At 35.9% G+C, this 27,512-nt stretch overlaps 2 protein-coding genes across 3 annotated transcripts in view; both read left to right on the forward strand.

Moving 5' to 3' along the window:
• e (nonribosomal peptide synthetase ebony) overlaps window positions 1–6,488 on the forward strand; it is a 126,997-nt gene extending 120,509 nt beyond the window's left edge. The window contains exon 12 of the mRNA XM_089090889.1: window positions 4,477–6,488. Coding sequence (XP_088947015.1) covers window positions 4,477–4,614 — 138 coding nt within the window. The 3' untranslated portion in view covers window positions 4,615–6,488. The remainder of the gene's footprint in view (window positions 1–4,476) is intronic.
• A 5,720-nt stretch (window positions 6,489–12,208) lies between these two features.
• The window catches only part of LOC148951445 (putative sodium-dependent multivitamin transporter), a 63,032-nt gene continuing 47,728 nt past the window's right edge, over window positions 12,209–27,512 (forward strand). The window contains exons 1-3 of one of the 2 annotated variants that reach the window (XM_089090280.1): window positions 12,209–12,350; window positions 23,821–24,042; window positions 26,336–26,560. In XM_089090280.1, the coding sequence (XP_088946406.1) occupies window positions 12,222–12,350; window positions 23,821–24,042; window positions 26,336–26,560 (576 nt within the window). In that variant the 5' untranslated portion in view covers window positions 12,209–12,221. The remainder of the gene's footprint in view (window positions 12,351–23,820; window positions 24,043–26,335; window positions 26,561–27,512) is intronic. The other variant, XM_089090281.1, reaches the window with a different exon arrangement.

Raw genomic sequence — 27,512 nt, forward strand, 5'->3', positions numbered from 1 at the left:
AACTGAATATTTGATATGTAATGATTGTTGCTGAAACTTAAGCGGTTCAAAGTTTTTTATTCCTAACTTTCGTGGTGCCAGGTACAATTCAATATCTATTCACCCTAACTTCACAATTCGTTTTCAGTAATGCACAAATGACGCAATAGACTTTAGACTTGTACAGCTAGGGAAGGGGACCGGGGCCAAGTCTTATTTGTAGTGACTTTCGTTCATTCTAAGTTTGATTTGAATATTCAATTTCAGTTTTACTCGTTTTATGATTTATTTATTCATTTACATTAGTACCTTTTTTGTGTTTGTTTGATATGATTGTTTATTTAATTTTTGTTCCTTTTGGGTTTCATTTATTCTTTAATATTAATTTCTGGTCAGTATGAGTTTAAATTATAATATGAATTTATTTCTGCTGGTCTTAAGTTTAATATGGCTCTTTTTTTTTTTGAAAAAAATATTCTTCGGAAAGTTTTTATTTCAATTAGTTTTTATTAGTTTTTGATTGCCAAAGTTCCAAGATTTTTATCCCCAGTTCACCACCAATTTTTTTCAGCATCAAAGTTTCATCAATATGTCAAAACATCCAAGGGATATTTATTAAACATTAAAAGCTTCAAAGTTCAACATCCCCCTCAACATTCCATGAAATTAATCACAAATAGATGTAGTAGCAGCAACGAGTAGTCACAGTGGCGAGTCTTCGCAGTTAGGAGCAGTCACAGTTGCAGTCATAGCTTGTCTTACCTGCACCCACAATAGCAGCAGTAGTAGTAGTAGCTGTGAAAACTTCCATTTAAAACCCTAACCTGTTCCTAAGATATTGAAGATAGGCCTTTGTGATTCTTGGATAAATATAGTTTCTTTTGATTTAGCTCGACATATCTCTCAACATTTCTCAAAATTGTGCCTCAATACCCTAAGCCTTTATGGACGCATCAAAAATTAAGCATTCTCTCTTTTTCTAATGACAAATTCTACTTGTCAAATGGACAAATTGCATAATTTACATTGATTACCCTGGGGGCAGCGAAAACATGGCATCCTTATAGGATTATCTTTTAGACATTGTGACGATATCGAAACCAATGGCTTTTTAAGATCTCTATCAGTGTTTAGGAGATAATCAAAAGGGCGAGACGAGGAAGGGGTGGCTGCCCATCGTTCCTTTTTTAACATACCTTTAAAGTCCCAATTTAAAACCCTTAGCCGTTCCTTAGATATTGCTGTTGTGTCCAATTGAAACCCTCCTGTATATAGTGTGCTTTGATTTTGTTTGTAACCATCCTCAACATTATCTAGATGTTTTACGTTAATATTGTTAGCCGTTTTGGAGATTCAGGATCAAAAGTGCCACCTTTTACCAATAACCAACTTTGTATATAAGCAACCTATTAAAATATATTGGCAACTTATTTAGCTCAAAACACTTGCCCCGGGGGTTGTGGGGATAAGTCATCCCCAGAGGCAGAGTTATATAAATTTGTCGACTATTTTGAACCAAATGGCTATTCCAAAATTTTGATCAGATATCCTTGGAGGGAGTTCAGCTAAAAAAAAGAATGGGAGAGGGAATGGTTGCCCTCCGACCACTTTTTAACATCTTTCTGAATATGCCCTGAAAGTTAAAACTTAATACCCTCAACTGTCCTTGTGATATTGCAGATACACATGTTTGATAAACAGGATTCACATAGTATCTTTAGTTTCAGTTCAACATACCGCTGAACGAATTTTCATCTTAATACCCTTAGCCTTTTTGAACACGCCATGAATCCAAAACTCCCCCTTTTTGCTAATCATAAATCCTTCATGTAAAAAAGGGCAAATTACATAATCTACAATCCTTACCCTGAGGGCTGTAGGGGCAATGCATCCTCGGAGGCATAGTTACTAGGCCTTTTGACTGTTTTTAATAAAATAACTTTTTCCAAATTTTTGATCAGTGGTGAGGGCAGGGATCATTTAAAAAGGACAAGAGGGGGGGGGCTGATTAACCTCCGATAACTCTTCGACATCAATTGAAATTTTTAACATATTACCCTCAGCCGTTGCTTGGATATTGATGATACGTCTTTCCGACAATAAAAACGCACACGGTGTGTTTTACTACTTTCAGCATTCCTCTCCAAAGCTGCGTGGGGTTAGGCCATCTCCGCAGGAATAGCTATTTTAGTTTTTGAGTATTTTAAACAAGATATCTATTTTAATTTTGATCAAATATTTTTGGAGGGATTGCAACTAAAAAGGTATGGGAAGGGGCTGGCGGCCATTCAACCACTTTTCAACATCCCCCTTAATATGTCCGAAAGTTTCAAGTCAATACCCTTGGCTGTTATTAAAATATTAAAGATCCGCCTTTCCGATAAACTGGATGCACATAGTGCCTTTTGGTTTAGTATAACATACCACTCAGCATTCGCCAAGGTTTCAAACAACATCCTTAGCCTTTTCGGGTACACCCGGAATCCATTATTTCTCCTTTTCCTAAGGATAAATCCTGCATGTAAACAGTCGGCATATTGCATAAATTCCAATCCTTTTCCCGGGGCTATGGGGGCGTGGCATTCCTGGAGGTATAGCTATAAGACCTTTTGACAAGTTTGAATAAAATGACAATTCCCAGAATGTCGATCAGTGAAGAGCAGAGAAGTACCTAAAAATAGCAAGGGGGGCTGGTTAGCCTAATATCTCTCTTCAGTATCTCCAAATTTAAAACTTAATACCCTCAGTCGTTCGTTAAATAGTGCTGATATCCTCTTTGCACAACCAGCAAGCCCATAGAGTGTTTTGATTGTGTTTGGCATCCATTTCAACAATTCCCTAAGTTTCACCTTAATACCCCTAAAGCCTTTTTGGAGACTCAGAATCAAACATGCCCTCTTTTCCAAGAAAAATCCTAACATATTAAAAATGGGCAAATAGCAAAACTTATAGTCCTTGCCTGAAAGCTGGGGGGAGGTGTATCAACCCGTAGGCATACTTATTTGACATTTGAACTATTTTGAACAAAATGCCTATTTCAAAATGTGGATCTGATGCATTTGGAGAAAAGAGGGCGTGGGGGAGGGTTAGTTGCCCTCCAATCACTTTTGGCTCTTTAAAAGGGCACTAGACCTTCCGATTTTCAATCAAAGCTTATATACCGTCCCTTCCATAAAAACCTTGTTTGTTAGACAATAAGCAACTTGCATAGCTTACAGTCCTTTCCCTGGGGGACTGGGGGGGGGGGCTTCAACCCCAGAAGCATAGTTACTTAGCCTTTGGACGATTTTGAACAAAATGGCTCTCTCACAATTGATGTGATGCATTTGGCGAAAAGAAGGCATAGGAGGAGGGGAGCTAGTCACCCTTCGATTACTTTTGAAAAGAGTTCTAGAACTTCCAATTTCCAATCGAATGAGCCCTCTCCAAAGCTTACATGTCCATTCCTTTCCATATGAAGTGCCTCTGGGGAAAAATAAATAATAATAATAATAATAATAATAAAATATTGAAGCCTTATAGCCCTTTACTGTAGGCAACGCTACAGGGCTACCTCTGATACCGTTGTAGTAGCTACCGTTAACAGAAGTAGCGTCACAATTTGGTAATTGTCACTCCTTCCGACTTTTTGTTGCGATTTTTTTCACCTCTATATTCAAACCAAAAACGTACTTTTTCATATTTTTTAATCTTCTGAAAATCTATCACATTAAATTGCACTTTTAAATAATTTCTTTAATTTTTGAATTATTTTCTCTGTTAAGCAGTCAAAGATTTGCATAGAAGCCCATCGCTATCCGATTCTTCATTAATACTATACTCCGAATTAAGAAAAAAAAATAGCAGTAATTACATAAATTCATTACCGTAGAACTCATTCGATACACATAAATAGTATATTTAAAGATGTGTCTGCAAGGACAAGATCTCAAATGTGTGTGACATAATGAAGATTAATTTTTGATTAAAAAATCTAAAATCGATAAGAAGATTCAAACTACTTTAGATGGTACTCACCATGACAGTTCTGGTGGCACTCGTAGTAGAGAAAAATAATGTTTAATATATAACAAATTGCCACACAAACATCAAAGTTGAAATTCCTGCATCTTCTCCCCCTAGTATTAGCATGGGACAATATATAATTTATTTTTCTGGAGTAAAGTTTTTTTTTAATTTTGGTATTATATGATACTATCAATATAACTAAACTAAGTTGTGATGAAAGGTGTCCACACAAATTTTCATGGGAGAGAGGTGGGAGAGTAGATAGTTGGAGCAGATCTGCAAAATTTTTGCAAGTGGGGGTATCAAGGTTTGATGATTCTGTCAAAAAATAGCAAATTTTTTCCAGACACTGCAAAGAGTATTCTTTTTTACACATTTTCTTTCTTCAAGAGGGCAAGACTTACTCCATATTTTACCACATCTGCAGGTGCCTACGTTTAGCCTTGTAATGTTTTCTGCTTCTTTTATGAATTTGTTTAAATTTTCTAGGATATTTGCGATGACGTTCTCAATTATGAAGTTTTGGTCGAAACACCCGTCTATAATTATGTTGCAAGTGATGGAACCATGCCTTTCACGAGAGCTGATCCTGAGCAGAAAGTTGTTGTTACTAGGAAATGGCTTTGAAAAGAATGTTTTTTGAAAATTATTTCATAAGGGACTATTCTTGGGGGAGGTCTCTTAAAAATTGCGTAAATCTATTTCTCTTGTAGTGTCAAAAATTTATATAATATATACAAATAAAAATAATCCATTAAATAGGGTTTAGGATGAGTTTTTTTTTGTTTTTTTTAGGCTAAACTCTAAAATTTTGGACAACATTTTTAGATACACACAACATAATCTACTACTCGTGCCGAACCCAAATAAGTAAAACCTATTAATTTTGAATATACATATAGAAAGCTACAAGGGCCCTCCAAAAAGCTGTTTAATATTATTGAAAATCCTACCATTAAAATCCTACCATTAAATCCTACCTTTTCTAGAAAAGTTTATTGACAGATTTATTAGGGTTTTTTTTATTTGTGTGCCCTTTGTGGGTTTTTACTAGTTATTGAAGTAGTTTCATAGAATATTGGAAAAAGACTTATTCAAGTGGGAATTTTGAGCTCTAGTATGCTTTTAAGGCGACAAAAGTTACCGCGCAGCGGAAAGGCTCTGTTTTGGCCATTTTTTCCTACAAAAACACCGATTTGATCGCTAAATAGGGTGAAAATGTCATCAGGCGAATATATAGTGACAACGAATATCCCAGTTTCGAAAAATATGAGACCATATGTTGGTATATTTCACCTCGAAAAAGAAGGAAAACCTTTCCAAAGTGAAGGATTATAACAAATAATAATTTGAAAACCGTTTATAAATGAGTTAATTCATTTGAGGCTTTATTCATTTATATTTCATATTGTTTGGCTGTAAAACTATCTTTTAATTCGTTTAAAGGTGGAGGAGGCTAAAGGAGAAAGGTCAGCGGACATTTCTTTACGAGAAGATGCCTGAAACATTAAAAAGTGCATCTTAAGGCGAAAATTCTCCAAGTATACATGAAATATCCTTCAGATAGATTGGAACGAGGGTGGCAACATACCCCTGCTTGAAGGGATCCTTTGAATGAACATACACCCTCCTTTGTAAGAACTGTTAAGAACGTTTACAGAGCTGAGTAGGCATAGCAACTCTTCATTTGTTCCGGGAATAGTCTGAGTATTAAATGGACGAAAAAAAGTATTGAAAAATGAGTAAATGTAGATTTACTTATTTTTCAATACTTTTTTTTCAATTAGCCATGGCTCTCAACTGTTTCATCACGGTCCATCAACTTGATTTTAATTCCAATTAAACTTCACGAATTTCTTCACGAACATTTAAACTTCAAACTTAATTTCACGAATTTCTCTATTAAGAATCCCGAAATCTCATTTTTAGCAGCGGTGGTCCAAAGAACATCCGCTTCTTTGAAAAACCGGAAAATTAGATATTAAAAATTAGGATATACTAGGAAGATGTTTGTGGAATGTTACCGTTAGAGTATATGTTTGTTAAATGTGGTAGATGTTTGTTAAAACTAATTTTTCATGTTTGTAAATTGAAAAATTAGTTTTAGAATTAGCCGTTTGGATGGGGGGAAACGTTTCAATTTTGTTTACAAAATTGACTCCTGTTTGCCTTGCGGTGTGAACTCGTCTTGATTAATTTACAGCCATAATTGTTTTTCACTATATTTACTGATATATATCGAAGCACTTGTCAAAATTCAAGATAAAAAGAACTAAGAATTCTTTTTCGATGGTTCAGTAAAGAACGAATTTGATGTAACCTCAGTTTTTTTCTTAGTGTGTGATATTATAGTTTCATTTGATGAATGTCTCAAATTTTAGAGCATAAGAAATATTAAAGTAGAAACTCCGATATTTGATTCTGGATACCACACTGCCATTTATTAAATGTCTTAAATTTTTTGTTACTTATTTTATTTGTTTCTGAATAAATATTATGAAGACTAAAGTCAAAACAATACAAGATAAATGCTAAAGGCTTTACCAACAGAGCTCAAGCTCTTTTAAATTCTACAGTTACGCACATTGGACTTTAGCAAGATGGATCTTTTTCTAATGCTACCGGTTTCATTCAGTGATGTATAATTCATACAGACCATCCCACTGCCTTCTCGTTCTACTGGAATGTTATTTGTGAGTTGTAGTTAGTAGTTCGTACTATATGGATGCTTATCTCTAGTATTATCAGATTCAGGATCTCATAAGTGATTCAGTATTTGATTTCTATTGCTGAATACTCTTTTACAGAATAGAACAGAAAGATAAGTTCCAAGTCATTGTAAACTTCATTGAATAACTTGAACTATTCCCAGTTGTGTTTGTTTTCATGAGTTTTGTCGTTGTTAGTGTGAGGACGACTTACAGCTTTGGAAAATTCCAGTTGATATTACGTGATACTAGATAGGTCAGCGTGAACTACTGACGCTAATTGACAAAATTTTGGAAAACTTGTTACTGTACGTATAGCTATGTGGTGCGTCCAAGCTGTCTGAGTTGTAATCTTCAGTGACTTCACACTCACGCTGGCACTGGGGAAGTAGAAAACTGGGATGGAAAAAAATGGTTTTAAAACCTAATATAAACAATAAATTGTTCCCAGATGGTGTCTACCAATGCTATGTCTGTAGATTTTCCGCGATAAAGATTTTATCATGTTATATAGGAAGTCGTTGCTCCAAGATTCCAAGTTTTTTTGTTTTGTTTTTTTCAAAAGACGATGCCATTAATTTATTCTTTGACCGGTAACTCATAAAGCTACGCTTAAGACTTTAACATCTTTTACTCACCAAATTAGGTACGAGATCAAGGTTGCCACCTGTAGCGCGAAAGTGTTATTTTAGCACAATTTTATTATGTGTAGAACTATAGCACGGGCTCGGGGTTGCTAAAATAGTGCTAAAACAGCACGAAAGTGCTAATTTAGAACTATTTTAGCTCTACTACAGTCAATTTTTTAACTATAACACCGAAAATTGCTGTGCAGCACGCAAATTTAGGCAATTTGGCACTTTTGGAACTGACCGTGGTAACAACTTTGCACGAGATACATTATTAGCGCTATGGGCAAGCATAGTTTTGATTTACCCACAGGCCTCTTTAAGGCTTGGCTCGGGCCTAGAGTTTTGTTCTAATGTTGTGATGACATGAAGGTGGCAAGACTAATATTTGATGTAGTCAGAATTAAAGTAATTCAAGACAAGACAGGTGGGTTTTGAAATACGCACTCTTAAAGTTGAGTGACTAGGGTTGAATTTCTTATTCTTGGAAAAAATTGAAATCACATGCGGAGCCAGGGTTACCACTCGGCGACAGAAAATCCCTAGAATTTAGTGATTTCTGGTTGATATAGTGATTTTCTTCAATAATCTAATGATCTATGTACAAATTCAGCGATTTTTTGGCTTAGGCAACCCAGTGCAGAACTAGTTTGCTATGATAAGTATGACACGTTTCTGGAAAATCAGAGAGTAAAAGGCAAAGAAAGCATTGTGTAGTTGATTCACTGCTGCTATGAAAAGGAATAATATATTTTTGAAATTCCGAACAACTGCTGAAATTTCTCAGCAACCTTATGAATCAGATATTAGTTTATAAATGAAGGGGAACAGATCCAAGTTCCAACTATGTTGGAGCTTATTCTGATAATGAACAATGAGTCCAAAATCCAGCAATTACCTTCTCAAGGTATTGTTCCAGTCCCCAAGAGGCCGCTAATCTTGATTAAGATTTATTTAACAGGACTACTAGAGTATTATCATGTAAGTCAGACAGAGAATTGGTTCGAGAAATTTATAAGGATCTTAAGGTATTTACAGTAGTGGTTCTTCATCATTTTTATATATTAGTGTTTATGTATAGATATGATATGAACCTGCTGTCGGAGTGTTATAATGCTTTATGATTAACGCTTTAGAATGATTTTATAGCCGATGGAATATACATAATCAAAATACTAGAAGTAGGTATGATTATTATACGCCACCTGTAGTGTCTGCCAGAATCATATTTTCTTTTATTACGAAGGGTATAAAATTATAAAATAACTTGGAAAATGAAATGAAGAAGATGTGATATTTTTGTGATTTTTATGTCAAATTGAAAGGAAAATAATTAAGTAATTATTAATTTTAGTTTTATTTTTTTTTGGAGTTTATTATATTTTATTCGATTTAATTAAGTTTTAATCGTTCGTTGGCTGGTGAGTGTGACCCCACATGATGGAAATAATATACAGTTGCTACCACCGCAGCATTATTATCATTTAAATTTTGCTTTTCTTTTTTTTCTTTCTTTCTTATTACAGTGAATTTAAATGATGTTATATGTATGTTTTTTATCCTGATTCACCCCCCGTCAACAGTTTGGTTTTGAGTGTATCCTATTAATTTTGTGTGTAGATTGGTGTTGTTGCTAAATAAGTATATCATGATCATCATTTGTTAACCCTTATGAAGGATAAAAAAGAGTTATCGGGTTGCATTGGCCTTTATTTATTTGTTTTCGGGATAAATAATGTTAGCTGGAAAGCGGCAAGAATAAGGAAACTTGTTTTGAATGAATGTATTGCTTATACCAATCAGCTACTCATAAGCTAAAACTGTAGAATTTGTGTTCTTGCCAATCAAACAGTTCGTGGTAACGAACTGTAAGTAAGGAGCGACCCGGCTCAATGGTAACCGAAACTCTGAAAAACAGTATTTTGATACAAATAGATACATCAAAAGCCTGTGAAAATTTGGCTGATTTTCGAAAAAAGGGGGAAAGACCCTTTAAAAGTTATAGAACCTTAATGAAAATCACACCATCATATTCTGCGTATCAGAGAACCCTACTGTAGAGGTTTCAAGCTTCCATCTACAAAAATGTGAAATTTTGCATTTTTTGCCAGAAGAAAGATCACGGGTGCGTGTTTATTTGTTTGTTTTTTTTTTCCCAGGGGTGATCGTATCGACCCAGTTGTCCTAGAATATCGTGGGTGTGCTCAATAGAATGGAAATTAAAAGTTCTAGTGCCCTTTTTAAGTGACCAAAAAAATGGAGGGCAACTAGGCCCCCTCCCACGCTCATTTTTTCCCAAAGTCACCTGATCAAAATTTTGAGATATCCATTTTGTTTAGCATGTTCGAAAATATTTTAAGTATGTCTTTTAGGATGACTTAATCCCCCGAAGTTCCCGGGGGGAGGTCTGAAAGTTATGAACTTTACCCAATATTAACGTATAGTATTGGTTATTTGGAAGCATACAGACGTTTTAGAAGGGGAGATTTTTCCTGGTAGTGGGGGGTGGTTCGGGGGTTATGTGCGAGGATCTTTCCATGAAGGAAGTTTTCATGGGGGAAGGGACATTGCTATGAAGGGGACGCCGGACTTCCCAGCATTATTTAAAAAAAGATCAGAAATTCAATATAAAAAAACAAGTATTTCAACTGCAACAGCAGCAACATCGAAACTTTAAACGAACAGAACATATTACATATATGATTGGGTTCACCCCATAGTCAATGCCTCGCTCTTTAAGCCAAAGATTTTGTAGTACTTTCATAAGAGCTATTTATTTTAATTAACGGCCTTTGTGATTAAGCGGTCATTTTTAAATAATTGGAACAAAATTCGAACTTTCGCTTAAAAAGCAAGGTATTGAATAGGGGGCGAACCCCCTAATAAACGTATTAAAAATATATGAATATTGAAGTTCGTTACGTAAATTAATTCGTAAGTTACGTATATTTATTACTAATAAAAACGTTCATAAATAAAATAAACAAGTTTCGAGAAAGCCATTTAACTAAATAAAAGTAAATTAATATGAAAATTTTGTTGTAATTATTCATGTACGGTGAGACAAAATCAAAACCTGCATTTATTCAAAAACGTTCAAAAATTAAATAAAAAAACAAGTTTTTTAAACTGAAAGTAAGGAGCGACATTAAAACATAAAACGAACCGAACTGAGTCCGTATCTAAACGGGGCGGGCCCCTCCACACAGCCTCACTCTTTACGCTAAAGATTGACTCTGTCTCACAACTTTATTTTTTAAAACAATAAAAAAATTTAGTGTAAAGAGCGAGGCGTTGAGGAGGGGACAGTCCCTTTCATATACGGAATAATTTCTGTTCGTCTTAAGTTTTAATGTCACTCCTTACATTCAGTTTAAAAAACTTGTTTTTTTTATTTATTTAAATATAGAGATTAAAAACAAAACGGTGGATAGCCACATAGAATACTTCCACACAGTAAACTCATCAGTTTAATACTCGAGTGAAATTCTTTAATTACAGAGTTTGTCAACTTTGACATGAAATGGGGGAAAAAATAGAGAACAGTTTGTTTCCCAAAACTTCCTTATACTGTGGCACTTGACAAAAGAGGGTACGAAATATTTCTTATATCCATTATGGGCAGACGCTACAGGGTGAAGATCAGGATGTTTTTTTGTGCATTTACAATGACTTCAGGGGCGGATAAAAGTGTGGGTGGGGGAAACTACAAAAAACTAAGGATCAGAAAGATTCATAGGCCCTAAACTTTTGTGCAAAACACCCCTCCTTCCAACCAGTGCGTATTTGGCCTTGGAAGAAAAATATTTTGACACGAAAACCCTCTGCCAAAGGAACTTGACGAGAAAGATTTTGGTTGAAGCTTATGCCTTATGCATCTTGAAAGGCCTTTCTTTGGAAACGGTTTAACTTAATCAGTTTTTGCCTCACCTGGCCATCACGTATTTGTTTTTGTTGTTTCACCATATCAATAGCAGTTATATATTACTAGGTACCTAGTCTAATGTTGTGTACACCAAGATGAAGCAGATAGACCTCGTGTATATGAGCTTTATAAAGATTCTTTATAGTATACGGTTCTGTACATAAGAGCCTAGGCATTTATAATACAAATAAAGGGTTCCTTCATATTTGAAAGGAAGACTTTACAGAAAAGTAAGTATCGTAACAAAAAATGCTTTCAGGAAAAAATTTATTGCTCAAGGAAGGTCTTTACAAAAAAACACTTATTGAAAAATAAAAGTGTTGTCTGAAGAATCATTTAATATGAAATAAAATTGGCAAAAAAGGTATTGACCAAAAAAAGGCAGGTTCAACTGAAAAGGCATCAACCAAAAACCTTATAAGAAAACCTAGCTTGAATTGTATGTCGACTCCACGAAGTCTATCTAGAAAAGATCTATAATTGGTTCAATTTGGCTATGAAGGCCACTATGTCTTAAGAATAATGATACCTATAATAATTTTTTACTTAAGATCCGCAAGAGCGTAAACTGGTTTCCAACTCGTGGATTAATTTTAAAGGGATTGAAAAGAATTTTAAACTATCCATTTTCGACCAAAAAAATTGAGCTCATATTTGGGAAAATTTTGCCGTCAAGCCAGAGCCACACTGGTTTTTAAATAATAGTCCAATTTAGAAAAATAGCAGAATAATTTATACTGACACTCTTCCCTTCAAAATAAAAAATCAGAGCAGGCAGAGCTCAAAATCTTGAGGTTATGACCAAAGTTGTGGAACTTAAAAGTTTAGCGCGACTCATGGCTCATGGGGTTAACAGCGAAATCTGACCGCAAAATTTTGCCGAAGACTTTTGTTAATTTTGCCCAAGACTTTTGTTTTGTTAATCATTAACACTTAAGTCTCGAATTTTGAAAAAGGAGCACATGTTGAGCGATGAATGAAAGGGAAGATGGAAATCGATTTCATGTCCTCGACTATGTCGTTTTTTCAGCTACTCTTGCCATCTCTGCTGGGATTGGAATATACTTCAGGTTTTCAGGAGGCAAACAGAGAACTAACAAGGTTGTTAGATTGACAGTTTTTTACTTGATAGAAGGTGATTGGGTAAATTTCTACCAAATCATATTATTGAGTTAGGAATAAAGTGAATACACCATTCGATGCCTTATTTATGCTGATTACAAATATAATAAGCATTTCTTTCGTAAATGAATTTCAGCCCCCCCCCCCCTATATAGGCTATACCTAACCCTGAATTGACATATATAGGGGGGGGGGGCTGAAATTCATTTCCGATAGCAATGCTTATTATATTTGTAATCAACATAAAAAAAGGCATCAAATGGTGTATTCACTTTAGTCCTAACTCAATAATATGATTTTGTAGAACTTTACCTCTTTTTTTTTGCTGATTATGAATATAATAAGCATTTCTTTTACAAATTAATTTCAGCCCCTCCCCCTATCTAGGCTATACCCAACCTACCCCTTAATGGGCAGATATAGGGGGGGGGGGGGCTGAGATTCATTTACGATATAAATGCTTATTATATTTGTAATCAGCAAAAAAAAGGCATCGAATGGTGTATTCACTTTAGTCCTAACTCAATAATATGATTTGGTATATATTGACCATCATTCCTATCAGAAACGAATTTCAGCCCCCCCCCCCCCTATATTTGCCAATTCAGGGTTAGGTTAGGTTATAGAAATATATACCCTGAATTGGCATATATAGGGGGGGCTGAAATTGATTTCCAATAGAAATGATTACTATATTCGTAATCAGCATAAAAAAAGGTATAGAGTAGTATATTCACTTTATGTGTAAGTCAATAATATGATTTGGTAGAAATTTATAGGTGATTGTAGGCTATCAACATTTTGACTGAGAAGTTTTGAACTAGACTTGCCAGGAGTTTCAGAAAGTTTTATCCCAGGAGTAAGACAAATGAAACCAGTTAATATGGAATCTATTATTCAGACAGAGTGTATAGGTAGGGATTTAGGGCTCCTGAAGAACAAGAAAGCTTCAACTCTTGCTTAGGATGTGAAGGTATTAGGCTAGTAATGAAATTATAGTTGCTCATTTTATGACAAAAAAGTTCAAGGTATCAATCATGGTAGTATATGCCCCTGCAAAATCAACTGAAGGAGATCGCCTAGCAGTGACTCAAAGTGAATTTTAAAGACTCAAAGGAACAAATTGACTGGATCCTAGGTAGAAATATTTTATTCTTATTAGGGGATTCTGATACCATGTTGCTAAGAATATGGGTAAATTTTTACCAAGTCATATCATTGAGTAACAACTAAAGTGAATATACCATTTGATGCCTTTTTTTATGCCTACAATAAAATAATCATTTTTGTCAGTGATGAATTTTAGCCCCCCCCCCCAAACCTAACCCCCACCCCAAATGTGCAAATATATATCTGGAATTGATATATGTAGGTGGGGGGGGGGCTAAAATTAATTTCCAAAAAAAATGATTATTATATTCATAATCAGCATAAAAAAAGGCATCAAATGGTATATTCACTTTATTTGTAAGTCAATAATATGATTTGGTAAAAATTTACCAGAATATGGATGTATAATATCCTAACCTAGTTGAATTTCACTGTAGAAAAGAGAAATAGCAACAGTTGCAGACTAAAGTAGACTACTGCAGTTTTTCAGGGATAACAATCTAGCTATAATCAGAATAGCAGTTGGTCATGAATCAGCCAATTAGTTAACATAATATTCACATGATGGTAAAACTGCCAACACTATTGATTATGTAATTATAAATAAGCCTAGGTTAAATATCTACATTAAGAGATTATTCAGATAGCTAAGAAACAAACTTAGCCTTGGAATCATAATTTTATCCTGAACCCAAATAGGACATTTGTTTCCACTGCAAATTCAATTTTAAGCCCTTTACAGACCCTCAAAGATTATATCTTTTTTTCTTGCTTTAGATGTGGTTTGTATACCTATATTAGCATCAATCTTATTAAAACTGGTTTAACTGCAAATTGAATCAATGGTGACAAAATCAAGAATCAATAAATACATGGTAAATGTAATATAAGCTATATATTTGTGTTAGGTTAGAATGGCTAGGTTAAGTTAGGTTAAAATTGAATTTGCAATGAGAACAAATGTCATATTTTGATTCAAGTTGAAATTCTGATTCTGGAGGTAATTTTGTTTCCTAGCTATCTGAATAGTCTGTAGATATAAATATTTACCTAAATTAGAGACTGGCAGGTTTAAAGGATAGGCTTACAGAGTAATTATAGTTTAGTTGCTTTTTGCTATCTTGGAAAATAGTTAGGTTAGATGAATAAAAGTAACAGGGGTGCTTCCAGAGCCTTAATGATCTCCTAGAAAGATATTTTGAATTATCTTCCCCCATTCCTTCTCCTTTAGTGGGCACTGGCCTTTGATGACCTTTTACAATTTTTGTATTATAAAAGCAAAACCTTACAAAATAGATCTTCTGCTAAAATCAAGAATAAGAAAAGTGTTTTGAGCCTTGTACCTTTTGCTCAATTCTAATCTAGTAGGTTTCAAAGTTCTGTATAATTATTTCTTAGATTAAATGTAATCTATGTTGGTCAAATATAAAAATGGAAATTCCAAATGTTGAAAAGTCATTCACCAGAATTTTTCAGGTAAAACAGGCAAAAAGTTTAGCTTTTTTAACTACTAAAATTAGTAAGCTAATCAATAGAAAACACAGAGCATGGAACCGCTATAGCAAAAATAAGACCACAGAAAATTATCTAGTTTTCAAATTCTTTTGTAATTAAACAACAAACCAAATAAAGATGTTGAAGGGCAGGTTTGAGGAAAAACTAGTAGAGGAAGTACAGGTTAACCCTAAATCTTTCTGGCATTATGCCACTCAAAAATATGGCAGCAGACACACAATCCCAGATATCCTGCATGATAGTAAATTAGTTGCTGATCCCAAACAGAAAGTTGAAATTTTCAATCAATATTTCTCTTCTGTTTTTTGTCCACCCCCAGTATTGTATATCCTACACCTCCTTTATATGATGTATCACATAATATGGAACCAATTCTGATTGCAGATACATTGGTTCTAAAAGAACTTACATTCCTCAAACTGAATAAATCTGCTGGCCCAGATGGCATTCACCCCTGTATCCTACACAAATGTTGTACAGTTTTATGTCAACCTCTTTCCCTGCTGTTCAATTTATTATTAAATCTTTCTAGACTACCTCAGGACTGGAAAACTGCACATATTATTCATATTTTTAAAAATGGTAGAAAGGACCTTGCTGAAAATTATCAACCCATCAGCAGCTGTTAAGGTTTTTGAAAGAATAATCAATTCTGCAGTTATTAAATACCTTGAAGCAATGTTTTACACAGTTAACAACATGGCTTTTGTTTTGAAAGATCTGTTGATAGTAATCTCCTTGAATCATATGATCACATCACCAAGTTTCTTGATATGGGGGTTCCTGCTGACATGATTCTGTTTGACTTTTCTAAAGCTTTAGAAAAAGTTTGTCACAATTGACTTGCCATTAAACTGCGTGCAGTCAAGCTTGAAGAGAAATCTCTGCTTTGGATCCTTGATTTTCTTTATTTGTGAAACCAATGTGTTCAGTTGTTTGATGACTGGAAATCGTATTCTTTCTTCCTCAACGTGTCTTCTGAGTGGAGTTCCTCAGGGAAGTGTCTTGGGTCCTACATTATTTAATATTTTCATCAATGATATTCCTACCATTATCAGCAGTAATTCAACTCTTTATGCAGATCACATGAAGTTTCGTGAATCAGTCATATTCTATCAACATCAATCTCTACTGCAAAATAATTCTCAACTGCTGGGTCAATGGGCTGATGCCTGGCTTCTTGAATTTAATGTTCCCAAATGCCATATCATTCACTTAGGCAATCTGCACCCTTGCTGCTCTTATTTTTTCTTAGGCCACCCACTCTCCTCTGTACACAATGAGGAAGATCTTGGTGTCACTATTGGCAATGAATTAAAATTCAGCACACATGCTAAGAGGTCTGCTGCTGGGGCTAGTTCAACCTTGGGTTTGATTAAGTGTACCATTTCCACTTGTTCTTCTAAAGTCATCAGTCTTCTTTATAAGGGACTTGTATGTCCTAAGCTTGAAGGCGGAATGTCACTTGCCTCTCTATATTTTAAAAAAGATATAAAAGTTCTTGAAGATGCGCAGAGACATGCTACTAAAGTGATATCTGGCATACAAGAGCTTTCCTATCCTGTAAGACTATCAAAGTTGAACCTCCCTACACTTGTATACAGAAGAAATAGAGGGGATGCCATTTCAGCCTTTAAGTTATTGAGGGCTAACATTCTCCTAGCATTATTCCCTACTGTTGGTACCAATTTTTAAAACTAGAGGTCATCAACTGAAACTTGTCAAGCAGTCTACAACATCTAGAGTCTGTACTCAATTCTTTTCAACACATATTGTCAACAATTGGAACAAATTATCTAATGAAACTGTTACTGCTGAATCTGTTGATGTTTTTAAATGAAGGCTAGATGCTGAGTTGTCCTTCAACGAGTGTAAAGTTAATTGGGATGCTATCTAAGATGGAGCAGCACTTGGTCACCAGTTATTCTTGCATACAACTAGTCATCATTCTGGAGCTCTACAAGGAGAAATTCTTAGATTGCCCCTAGCTGCAATTTAAGGTAATTAAAGAAAAAAAATCCTTAATATGGATTTAAATTCTAATGAATAACAAGAATTGCTTTTTCAAAAACTAAAGCCAATGAAAAAGAAATTGAAAACTCAAAATTAAGGTAAAATACTTTTTTGTCAGAATTCAGACATGTCATCTATACAATTATCTAAGCCATAGAAATAAGAAATGGGCCAAGATAGTAGGTTAAAACATCTTCCCAGGAAATATTTAGGCCCTGGATTTATTCACCCAACTCAAACACTTTCCAAGATAGCAAGGAGCCCTTAAACTAGAACTTTAACCAATGATACTAGGGTATGTAGTAGTGCTGTTATTAATTTTAAAGGTGAAAAATCATCATCAATTAATGTCTGAAGTTATCCTTAATCTGGAATTTAGGAAGGGTAACTTACCTTCCAGGAAGTTATAACATAGGTGGATGATTAAGGTAGACTCCAGGACAAGAATTTGAGAGGAATGTTCCAGGAACTGTTTAATATGAAACTAAAGAATGTAAAAAATTTAGTTAGGAGTAATTGCGAAAAGGCTTTAAGCTTGCTAGAAAAGAGAAGTATTTGGGTATTAGAGCACATGAGAATAAGTAGGAGGTAGATAAGCCATTAAGGTATGAATTAAGGGTGTATGAAGGGGAGGCCATGGAAAAAATGCCAAGGATTTAAAAGATGCAATTAGATTGCCTTGTGCTAATATTTTGTACTGGTGCATTAAGTAATTGAAAGGAAATAACTAGTTTTAGCATGTCCTAGTTAAAGATGAAAGGGAGGCTTCAATTAGTGATAAGAAAAGTGTTTAAGAGAGATGGGAAGAACATTTTGATACAGGAAAGAATAAATAAGCTTATGACAATTTGGAAATGAAGGAATATTTGTTTTGCAAAGAACCCTCTGACACTGAATATGAAAAAGGGCACTAGAACATCTGATTTCTAATCAAATGAGCCCATTCTTGAGTTCTTACAATCACCCTTTCTATATATACCTTATATGCCCCCAGGTATAACTTACAACCCTTGCCCTGAGGGCTATGGGGGTTGTCATTCTCAAAGACATAGTTTTGAGACCTTTTAACTATGTTGAACAAAATGGCAATCTCAAAATTTTGATTGGATGTGTTTGGGGAAATGGTGGGCATGGGAGGGGGGTTAGTTGCCCTCCAATCACTTTTGACTATTAAAAAGAGCACTAGCCCTTTCAATTTCCAGTTAAATGAGCGTTTTTCGAATTTTGTATGACAACAAATGGCCATCTCAAAATTTCAATCAAATGCATTTTGGGAATATACAAGGTGTGTGTGTGTGTGTGGGGGTATCCAACCTCCCATCACTCTGAATCTTAAAGTATGCCACTAGAACTTCTGATTACCAATCCAATGAGCCCTCTCTGAAATTAATATGATCATCCTTTCTGTATATAGGCTACCTTATGCACTCAGGGCATAACCTACAGCCCCTGCCTGGAGGGCTGTGGAGGAGGGGGCGTCATCCTCAAAGACGTAATTTTGGACCTTTCAATTACGTTGAACGAAATGGCTATCTCAAAATTTTGATTAGACGTGTTTGGGGAAATAGTGGGCGTGGGAGGGGGTTTAGTTACCCTCCAATCACTTTTGACTATTAAAAAGAACACTAACCGTTCAGTTTCCAAACAAATGAGCTTTTTTCGAATTTTCTATGACAACAAATGGCCATCTCAAAACTTCTATCAGATGCATTTTGGTGTAATACATGGTGTAGGGGGGGTCCATTCTCCAATTACTCTTAATCTTAAAAAGGGCACTAGAACATCTGATTTCCAGTCAAATTAGCCCCTCTCAAAGTTTATACAATCACCCTTTCTATATATACCTTATATGCCCCTGGGTATAACTGACAACCCTTGCCCTGAGGGCTGTGTGTGTGTGGGGGGGGTGTCATTCTCAAAGAAATAGTTTCTGGACCTTTTAACTACATTGAAAAAAATGGCAGTCTCAAAATGTAGATTGGATGTGTTTGGGGAAATGGTGGGCATGGGAGGGGGGTTAGTTCCCCTTTAATCACTTTTGACGATTAAAAAGGGCACTAGCCCTTTCAATTTCCAATCAAATGAGCTCTTTTTGAAGTTTCTAAGAATACAAATGGCAATCTCAAAATTTCTATCAGACGCATTTTGGGAAAATACAAGGCCTTGGGGGGGGTATCCACCCTCCCATCACTCTGAATCTTAAAAAAGGCATTAGAACTTCTGATTACCAATCCAATGAACCCCCTCTGAAGTTTACAGGAGGTTTAGATTTCACTTTTGCTGCTGCTCTCACTGCCAGTATTGCCACACTTGCTCTCACTGCCAGAAGAGGCAGTTTCAAAAACTTCATCTAGGAAGACTGTCTTCTCTTTATTTTTACAGAGGCATCCTTTCTTTTTATTTTTCTTAGTGCAGAACAGTGGTTCCCAAACTATGGGTTGTAAATCACAAGCAAGTATTGGATGGATTGCAGTTATGAGCATTAATATTGGTAATGCTCAGAATCTGTAGTGGTGTAGTAGCAGCAGTTATTTGTTCTAATTGAAAAAAAAAAAAAAAAAAAAAAGTGCAAGCTCTACCAATACAAAGACTGTTAAAATAATAAAAACAACTTAAATAAATTTTTTTTATTATGCACATAACCACCTGCAAGTTTTTTTTTACAGAGTTATTTCAATGGGAAGGATGTATTTGTTTCTAATTTTTCTTCATTACAGTTTCAGCATCAACTTCAACTTTAGTTACTTTTAATTGCAGTGAGCTTGAAGTATCAAATCTATTTCTGTACTTAGCTTTAATGTAAACCATAACTGAAAATCCAGCCTCACATAGATATGAACTTTTATTTGTCTAAACAGTAAATAATCAGAAAAGTTCATGAATATTGCTATGGGTATAATGATAAGAATCACAGATTTTTTTCAGCTAGGTTGGCTTGAACCTCTGCTTCCCTTTCTTGGCTCTCATACTGTGCCATGAATTTAAAACAAATCAACAACAACAAAACAGGGTATTGCTTTTCAGTTATTTTAAATAACTATTATATATCTAGTTGAATTTTAACACCCATGCTATGCTTTTTGTGTCTGGCCTTTACCCTTTGCTTCGAGATAGTAATCTGAATCAATTCTGCATTAATTATTTCGGTATTACATGTTTTTATTTATTTGCAATGTTCTTACCGTAATAGAAAATAAATCGCAAGTTCTATAACCTCTAAAGAACTTTTGGTAGGCTCCCTCATTCAACCTAGAAAGAAATATATGGGTTCCTTTGTCTTGTATTGTAGTGTTCTTTGATTAAAAATTAAATTTAGGATACACATAAAAACACACCCAAATCTGGCCATTATTGAAAACAAATTTGTTTGTTACTATTTCATAATAGGCAAACTATCAATATGACCTGCCTTGTACTGTTTAAGTGCTGTCCCTATTGGCTATTTTCCATTAAACTATTATTCAAAACATACACGAATTTCTGAATTTTAAGAAATTCAGAGCAGTGAGGTTGCCATACAGGGATACACGCTCCTCAGGCGGGATCGAGAGCGTACTGACGGCGCTAAATACGGAGGAGGAGGTGTCGCTGTTTATATACAGAGCCATATACCTTATTCATGCCTGAACATACCAGATTCAGCAGGCGAAGAAGCTCTGTGGGTCAGGGTGACCCTCCCAAATAAATCCGTGATTGTTGGTACCTTGTATAACCCTCCAACTTACCAGATTACCAGCTACCTTGAAACCTCCCTTGAATATATTCGGGGCAAGCACGCTAAGTCTGTCATTATCCTTCATGGAGACTTCAACGTCCATCATAGCCTGTGGCTTTGCAGCAAAAATACTTATAGGGAAGGGTCAGACTTGTATGATCTATCTCTCTCTTACGGGCTGGAACAACTTGTCGATTTCGACACGTATCATGGCCCAAACAGATCATATCGTCTTGACCTATTCCTTACAGATAATCCTGAATCCTTTAAGGTAGACGCTCATGCTTTCACCAGGTGACCACGTTGCCGTCGTCGCACGTGGAAACCTACGTATTCCGCCTCCAGTAAAGCATGAGCGAACAATTTGGCTATACAAAAGTGGTGATTGGGACGGTTTGAGAAACACTCTTTTTTCTCAGCAGTGAAGAGCCTTTCTCCTGGTAGGCCCAGAGAAAGCTGCAGATAAGTACCACCAGGCCATAGTTGACTCTGTCGAAAAGCATAACCCTTTAAAGCGGATCCAGGTGTCCAGTACGGACAAACCTTGGTTCAACGCCCAGTGTAAGAAGACAATCCGAGCAAAGCAAAAGGCACACAAGCAATGGCTACTTTCGAAGAGCGAAGAGGGCAGAATTGCATTCATAAATGCGCGCAAAGATGCAGTTCGAGCGATTCGGCAGTCCCGGGTTCAGTATAAGGAGAAATTCGCCACCAAGCCTCAACTTGCTTCGGCAAAGAGTTGGTGGAAAATTGTCAAGGAGGCTTTACCATCGTCCAATGGGACCGCAATTCCTTCTCTCCAGACTAACGGGACAGTGGTACAAGATCCAAAGGCAAAGGCTGAAGCTCTTGCTAAGACTTTTGCCGAAATCTCGAATCTGGAGGATGACGATGAAGAAGTACCAAATTTCTCCGACTGAACCAACACTGTCCTGGAACGCGTGAATTTTTCTTCTCCCAAGAACCTTTGCATTCTATAACATCTGGATGTGACCAAAGCCATGGGTCCTGACAACATACCAAATGTTGTCCTCAAGTCCTGCAGTGCCGAACTATGCTGGACCCTTGTCATTGCTTTTCCGGCTGTGGTTTTGCTCCGGAACCTTCCCACAAACATGGAAGTCCGCCCATGTTATACCTACTCTAAAGCCAGAAGGCGATCAAACGAGCATGGGCTCCCAAAGGCCTACTATCCTTTTCTCATCTGCTGGCATAGTTTACAAGAGCGTCCCCAATAAAACACTTCCTCAGCACCTGGAATCAAATGACCTTCTAGGCGATAGCTAATATGAATTCCCCCGGAACCTCACAACATTAGACTGCCTAGTGGCCCAGTATCAGGAGTGGATAGAACTACTGGCAACGGGATACGACATCAGGCTATTATCCTTCGACATTGCGAAAGCTTTTGACAGAGTAGGGCACCGTGGCCTGCAAAAGAAACTCTATGTGTATGGTGTTCGTGGATGTCTGTTAAAAGTGATTGAGAGCTTTCTTTCCGATAGTTCACTGCGGGTTGTTCTTGACGGGTTTATTTCCCGCGAATATCCAGTGAAAGCAGGGGTACCCCAGGGCAGTGTCTTGGGACCTACGCTCTTCCTTATCTACATAAACGACATGGGTGACAACCTCGCAAACCCTCTGCATCACTTTGCCAACTATACCACAACACACTCAGCTGTCCCTAAACACGAAAACCCAACACAAGCCTCCCTTTCCCTGCAGATGGATCTTTTGAAAATTGATAAGTGGTCTGATGCATGGATGATCAACTTCAATGCGTCGAAAACAAAGGAGCTTCTAATAACCCGATCAAAGGTGCCACGTGAACACCCCAGTTTAATCTTCAAAAATGAAGCTATAAAGAGAGTCGACGAGCTTCATCTACTCCATTCATTTCACCACCGATCTCTCTTGTAACAACCACCTTGATCGGGTGGGAGCCTCATATACAAGAAAGCTGGGAGTTACTCTTTGCTGCAAAAACTTTCTTCCATCAACCTCGATTATTTCGCTCTACAATTCTTGCATCAGACTCATAGCTTAATATGGATGCCCGCTCTTTGCTGGTGCTCCGAAAACGCTGTTGGCACCACTTCAGAAGATCCAGAATAGGGCAATAGGGCGGCTGCGCCTCTACACAAGAATTGCTCCTGTCTATAAATGAAAGGTTTGATGTAGCGTCGATAGCTGTTTTCTACAAGTACATGAATTCGCCTCCCACAGACGAGGTCTCTCAAATTATGCCCCCCCTTTGTCCGGCCAACAAGGCAGACACGAAGGCACACAGCTCGGTCCAACTATATAAAAGAGGATACGCCGAAAATCGAGTACTCGGGGAACAGGTTCATCCGGCGTCGCACTTGTATCTAGAACAGATCTTTCTGGCGATATTATTCCTGCAAATCCCTCTGCTGACACCTTCAAAAGAAGGTTCAATAGACATTTAAAACCTCGAGGTCATTGAAAGAGGTATATGAATAGCGGCATATCAGATACTTTGAAGTACCTGGCGCCGTGAATATTGGAATTAAAAAAAAAAAAAAATAAAAAAAAAAAAAAAATACACATCTAAATATGGCACTCTTGGATTATACATTTGCCCTTGATTATTGTTTAAAAAGTCGAATTTACATGTGATCTTTGAAGACAGAGGAAAATTTGCTACACGTTAATAGGGCTGTAATGAGAGAAAAGTTGAGATGGTTAGGAAAGGTTTGCAAATGAAGGATGACAGATTGCCAATGATTGTACTTTTCGGCCATCCATATACAGCCCAATGAAAAGCAGGTTGTTCTCGGATGGCATGAGAAGAGGTAATAAGAAAGGCTTTAAAGGAAATTGAAACTTCTTGGGTGGGTGTAAAGAGTGATACTTTGAAGTTGGCAACAGCTGTGTTGGCCTTGGGTGGCTTGGTGTTGCACTGAGTTGTTATTGATGGTATTAGGTTTTAGTTTTATGTTTTTGATCTGACATCTTTCAACTCATTTTGGTTCTTCAACTGTAATTAGCATTTTTCGCATAGGTCTGACCCTAATGGGGAAGTATTCATCTGACTGCTGGATCAATACTAGCCCCTCAATACTGTTTTTTTAGGAATACTTACTTGGAGGACAAAGCATGTCAGCATTACCAGTGGCATTTTCTTTAATGGCAAGTTTTATGTCTTCTATTACCCTTTTGGGTGTATCCTCAGAAAACTACATGTATGGAACCCAATTTGTCCTAATCAATATCTCGTATATTATTGCTACTCCTCTGGCTGCCTATGGATTCTTACCTGTATTCTTTAAGCTTCAAGCAACAAGTGCCTATCAAGTAAGTGCCAAGTGTCTATCACTCTATAGTATTTTATACATTTTCTCATGGGCTTGGGATGAGTTATTAGAAAGTTTTGAGACAGTAAAATAGGCAAATAGAAAAAAAAAATTGATATTCCAACTATGTCATCAGTAGTTTTTCTTCATAGGTTTTTGCAGATTTATACCTTGGGAGAGTATCAGAGTTTTTTTCTAATGGGGTGGGGATTTTAAGTGTTAAGAATCAGAACGTTGTATACACAGCCCATAATCATCAATTTTCCCCAAATCCAATAGTAAAATCATCATCTGGATTATGAATTTGCCATTCCATTAACAATACTGATCAGGAAAATACTGTTCTACAGACTACTGGGATTGTGACTTCGTTTTCTAGATTGTGAATTCCACAATTATGCTTGAAAAAAACAAACACAGGTTGTAGATTTAGGTTTTGCTGGGTCATGGATTGAGTTTATAAATGTTGCAATTCCACACCTTGCAATCTGACAACCGGTTTTGTAAACTGGTTTTGTAAACTTCTTTGTTCCACTGGTGATTCCGAAGTGTCAGTGGAAAACGCTTCTTGTTATGATTGCAGCTTTGTACCAAGTAGTGTAAATCTGCACAATGATTTAAACTTGTGACTATTGAATATGTTTTTTATTATATATTAAGTTAGGTTGTGTATCAGATATTGTATTTAGTTCTTTTTATTTTAAAGTTTGACCCTTTGTCCCCCTCGCTTTCAGAACGACTGCTCAAGCACAAAGGTAATTGGAGTAGGATAAACAGTGTTTTTCACAACTCCTCAAGAATGGAAGAGTTTTTCAATGTGCTTTTGCTCCAACAACCCAATTTTTAGTTCTAATATTTTATTGATAAATAAAAACTTGCAACTAGTCATTCATTATATTTGTTGCACTAATAAATTACTTTCAGTATAGCAGTGTAAAGGTTTAATGTAAAGAGCAGGGTGAAAGAGAGGACATCCCCTCTCATTTATCTAGTCGTTTTAAGTTTTAATGTTGTTCTTCACTTTCACTTGAAAACAAAAATAATTTTTTATATTTCATTAAAAATAACAACCATAGATTCTTAATCTATACCAAATAAAGAAAGAGAAATAAAGATTACTAGTAATTTAAAGATTATGTTTTTCTTGGGGGCTTATTTCCTCATTTAAGAAACCGAATCTTCAGAAGTGATTAATTCAGGTATGTTTGGGTTAAGTCTATAATCTAGCACGTTTTTTATCAATAAGAATTGAAGAAATAAACAAAAAATATCCTTTTCAATATCTTATCTTTTGTCGATATTGAATTAAAAGCTCTTAGAATGACAAATTTTAGTTGTTTTTTTAGTCTTTCAACATTTTTTTAGATGGAGAATATTTGATTTGTATTATATATTATGTTCAGTTGATAATCCTACTCTACGTACGGATATTCTGAATAGTCGTGAATAACATTTTGACAGGGGGGGGGGGGTGAGGATGGAGTGTGATAAAGTTCTTTCTAGGGTTTCAACTATAGGATATTTTGTTTTCTGGCCAAGATGTACCCGAAACATTCAGTTTTCTATGTAACTTAGGTCATTCTAAGGAGCAGGAAAGGAAGAGGTAGTCCAAACTGGCAAAATGAACTGTCTACCCATGTATATGATCTTGCTGTTGTACTACGGATGTATATAATGTTTTCGTATATCTATTCTTTACTTTAAACAAATGTAAATGACGAAAAAAAAAGCTATACAATTACTATAGCCTTCAAGAAAGGATTCGACGGCTTTAAAGAGAGACGCATATTAATTTCTTTTCTTTTCCTATTTCAGATATAACAGGTTGCCAAGTTTTCCAATTTATCTAAATTCTTCTGCTCATTATTTTCACTGGGTTATATTATAGACAAGAAAAAATGTAATTCAAAGAAAGAATTTTTTCTTATTTTGAATATTGGGTTAGGGGTTGGTTTCTGATGGTTTGAGTGTTTTCCCCTCTTTTTAGTTAGTGTGCCTATTATTAATTTTTTCTCATTTTGTGCTGAGATTATTATACCCTACTTCCCTGAAACGGTTCAAGAAACAAATTGTTGAAGCTATAGCCTTAATAAGTGTTTCTATAAAAACTCTGTTCAATTGGTAAGTGGGGGGGAGTTGAGTCTGATATAATAAAACAGCAAGTTTCATGTTACAAATGTATGCATTCTCAAAATTGTTCCCTAAGAGGCTCGTTGAACCTGTTGGTTGGACGGGGGAGTGTTCTCGATGTGCTGAGTTAAGAACTTAGAAGCATAATTAGCATTCTCTTTCAGTACCTAGAGCTACGGTTTAGTCGGTCAGTTCGCCAAGCTGCTTCGGTGGCATTCATCCTACAAATGACGCTTTATATGGGTATTGTCCTTTATGCACCTGCTCTTGCGCTCAATGCCGTAACAGGTCTATCCAAAGTGGGATCTATTTTAGCTGTTGGACTTGTTTGCACATTTTACTCTACCATTGGAGGTATGAAAGCAGTCTTAATTGCGGATGTCTTTCAAGTAAGTTGTGTAACCTATCTCTGAGAGTGGTCGACAGTCGTTGTTTAGTCGCAATCCTATTCGTTCACACTTGATTTATGTGCTTTTTGACTGACAAAAACCTTACGAAATCGATTTTCCAGCTAATGTAAGGGGCGTTTTTTATGTTGTATTTTTTTTTTTTTTTTTTTTTTTTTTTATTGAATACTAATTCATTTTCTTCTTGTTTTCAGTTTTACAGAACTCATTCAGGTCGAAAAGTTTTTTTGTTTTTTTTAAAACTCTAGTTTGCAAACACAGTACAGTTGCCCGTACTGGCTTTAATCTAATAATTAAATGAAAAAGAAGTTTTTCCCCTGGAAGGAAGGATAAATATTAAAACTTAAAACGAGCAGAAATCATTACGTATATGAGGGGGTTGCCGCCTCCTCAATACATCGCTCTTCACGCTAAAGTGTCTTATAACTGTAAAAAAGCAGTTTATTCTAGTTAAACGGTCCTTTTGTTTCAGAAATCGTTCTTAAGGAATTGGGGCAAAAAGTCAAACTTCAGCGTAAAAAGCGAGGTATTGAAGAGGGGATAATCCCCCTCATATATGAAATAATTTTTGCTTATTTCAAGTTTTAATATTCCTGCTTACTTTTAATGGAAAAGATTTGTTTTTTTTGTATTTAATTTCTGATCGTTTTCCAAATAATGCCGTGAAATCCAGCTCCTTTCCGTGGAAAATTCCCTCCTCCCACAGAATATTCCTCAAAATAAAGCTCCTCCCATATAAAATAACCACCGTCTCACCCTACGCGGAAAATTCCTCCCGGACAATTCCATTTTCGCTGAAAATCCCCCAGGCAAATTTCTTGCAGACCCAATAACAAACGCTATACGTAAACAATGGGTAAATTTCGTAACTTACAGCCCTTTCCCCTGAAAAATTCTTTAATTTAAGTTCGTTTTTCAAATCATATTGGATTTG

Source organism: Artemia sp. Qi Xiang Cuo, chromosome 6 (assembly GCF_049724085.1).
Source record: "Artemia sp. Qi Xiang Cuo chromosome 6, ASM4972408v1, whole genome shotgun sequence".
Lineage (NCBI taxonomy): Eukaryota > Metazoa > Arthropoda > Branchiopoda > Anostraca > Artemiidae > Artemia > Artemia sp. Qi Xiang Cuo.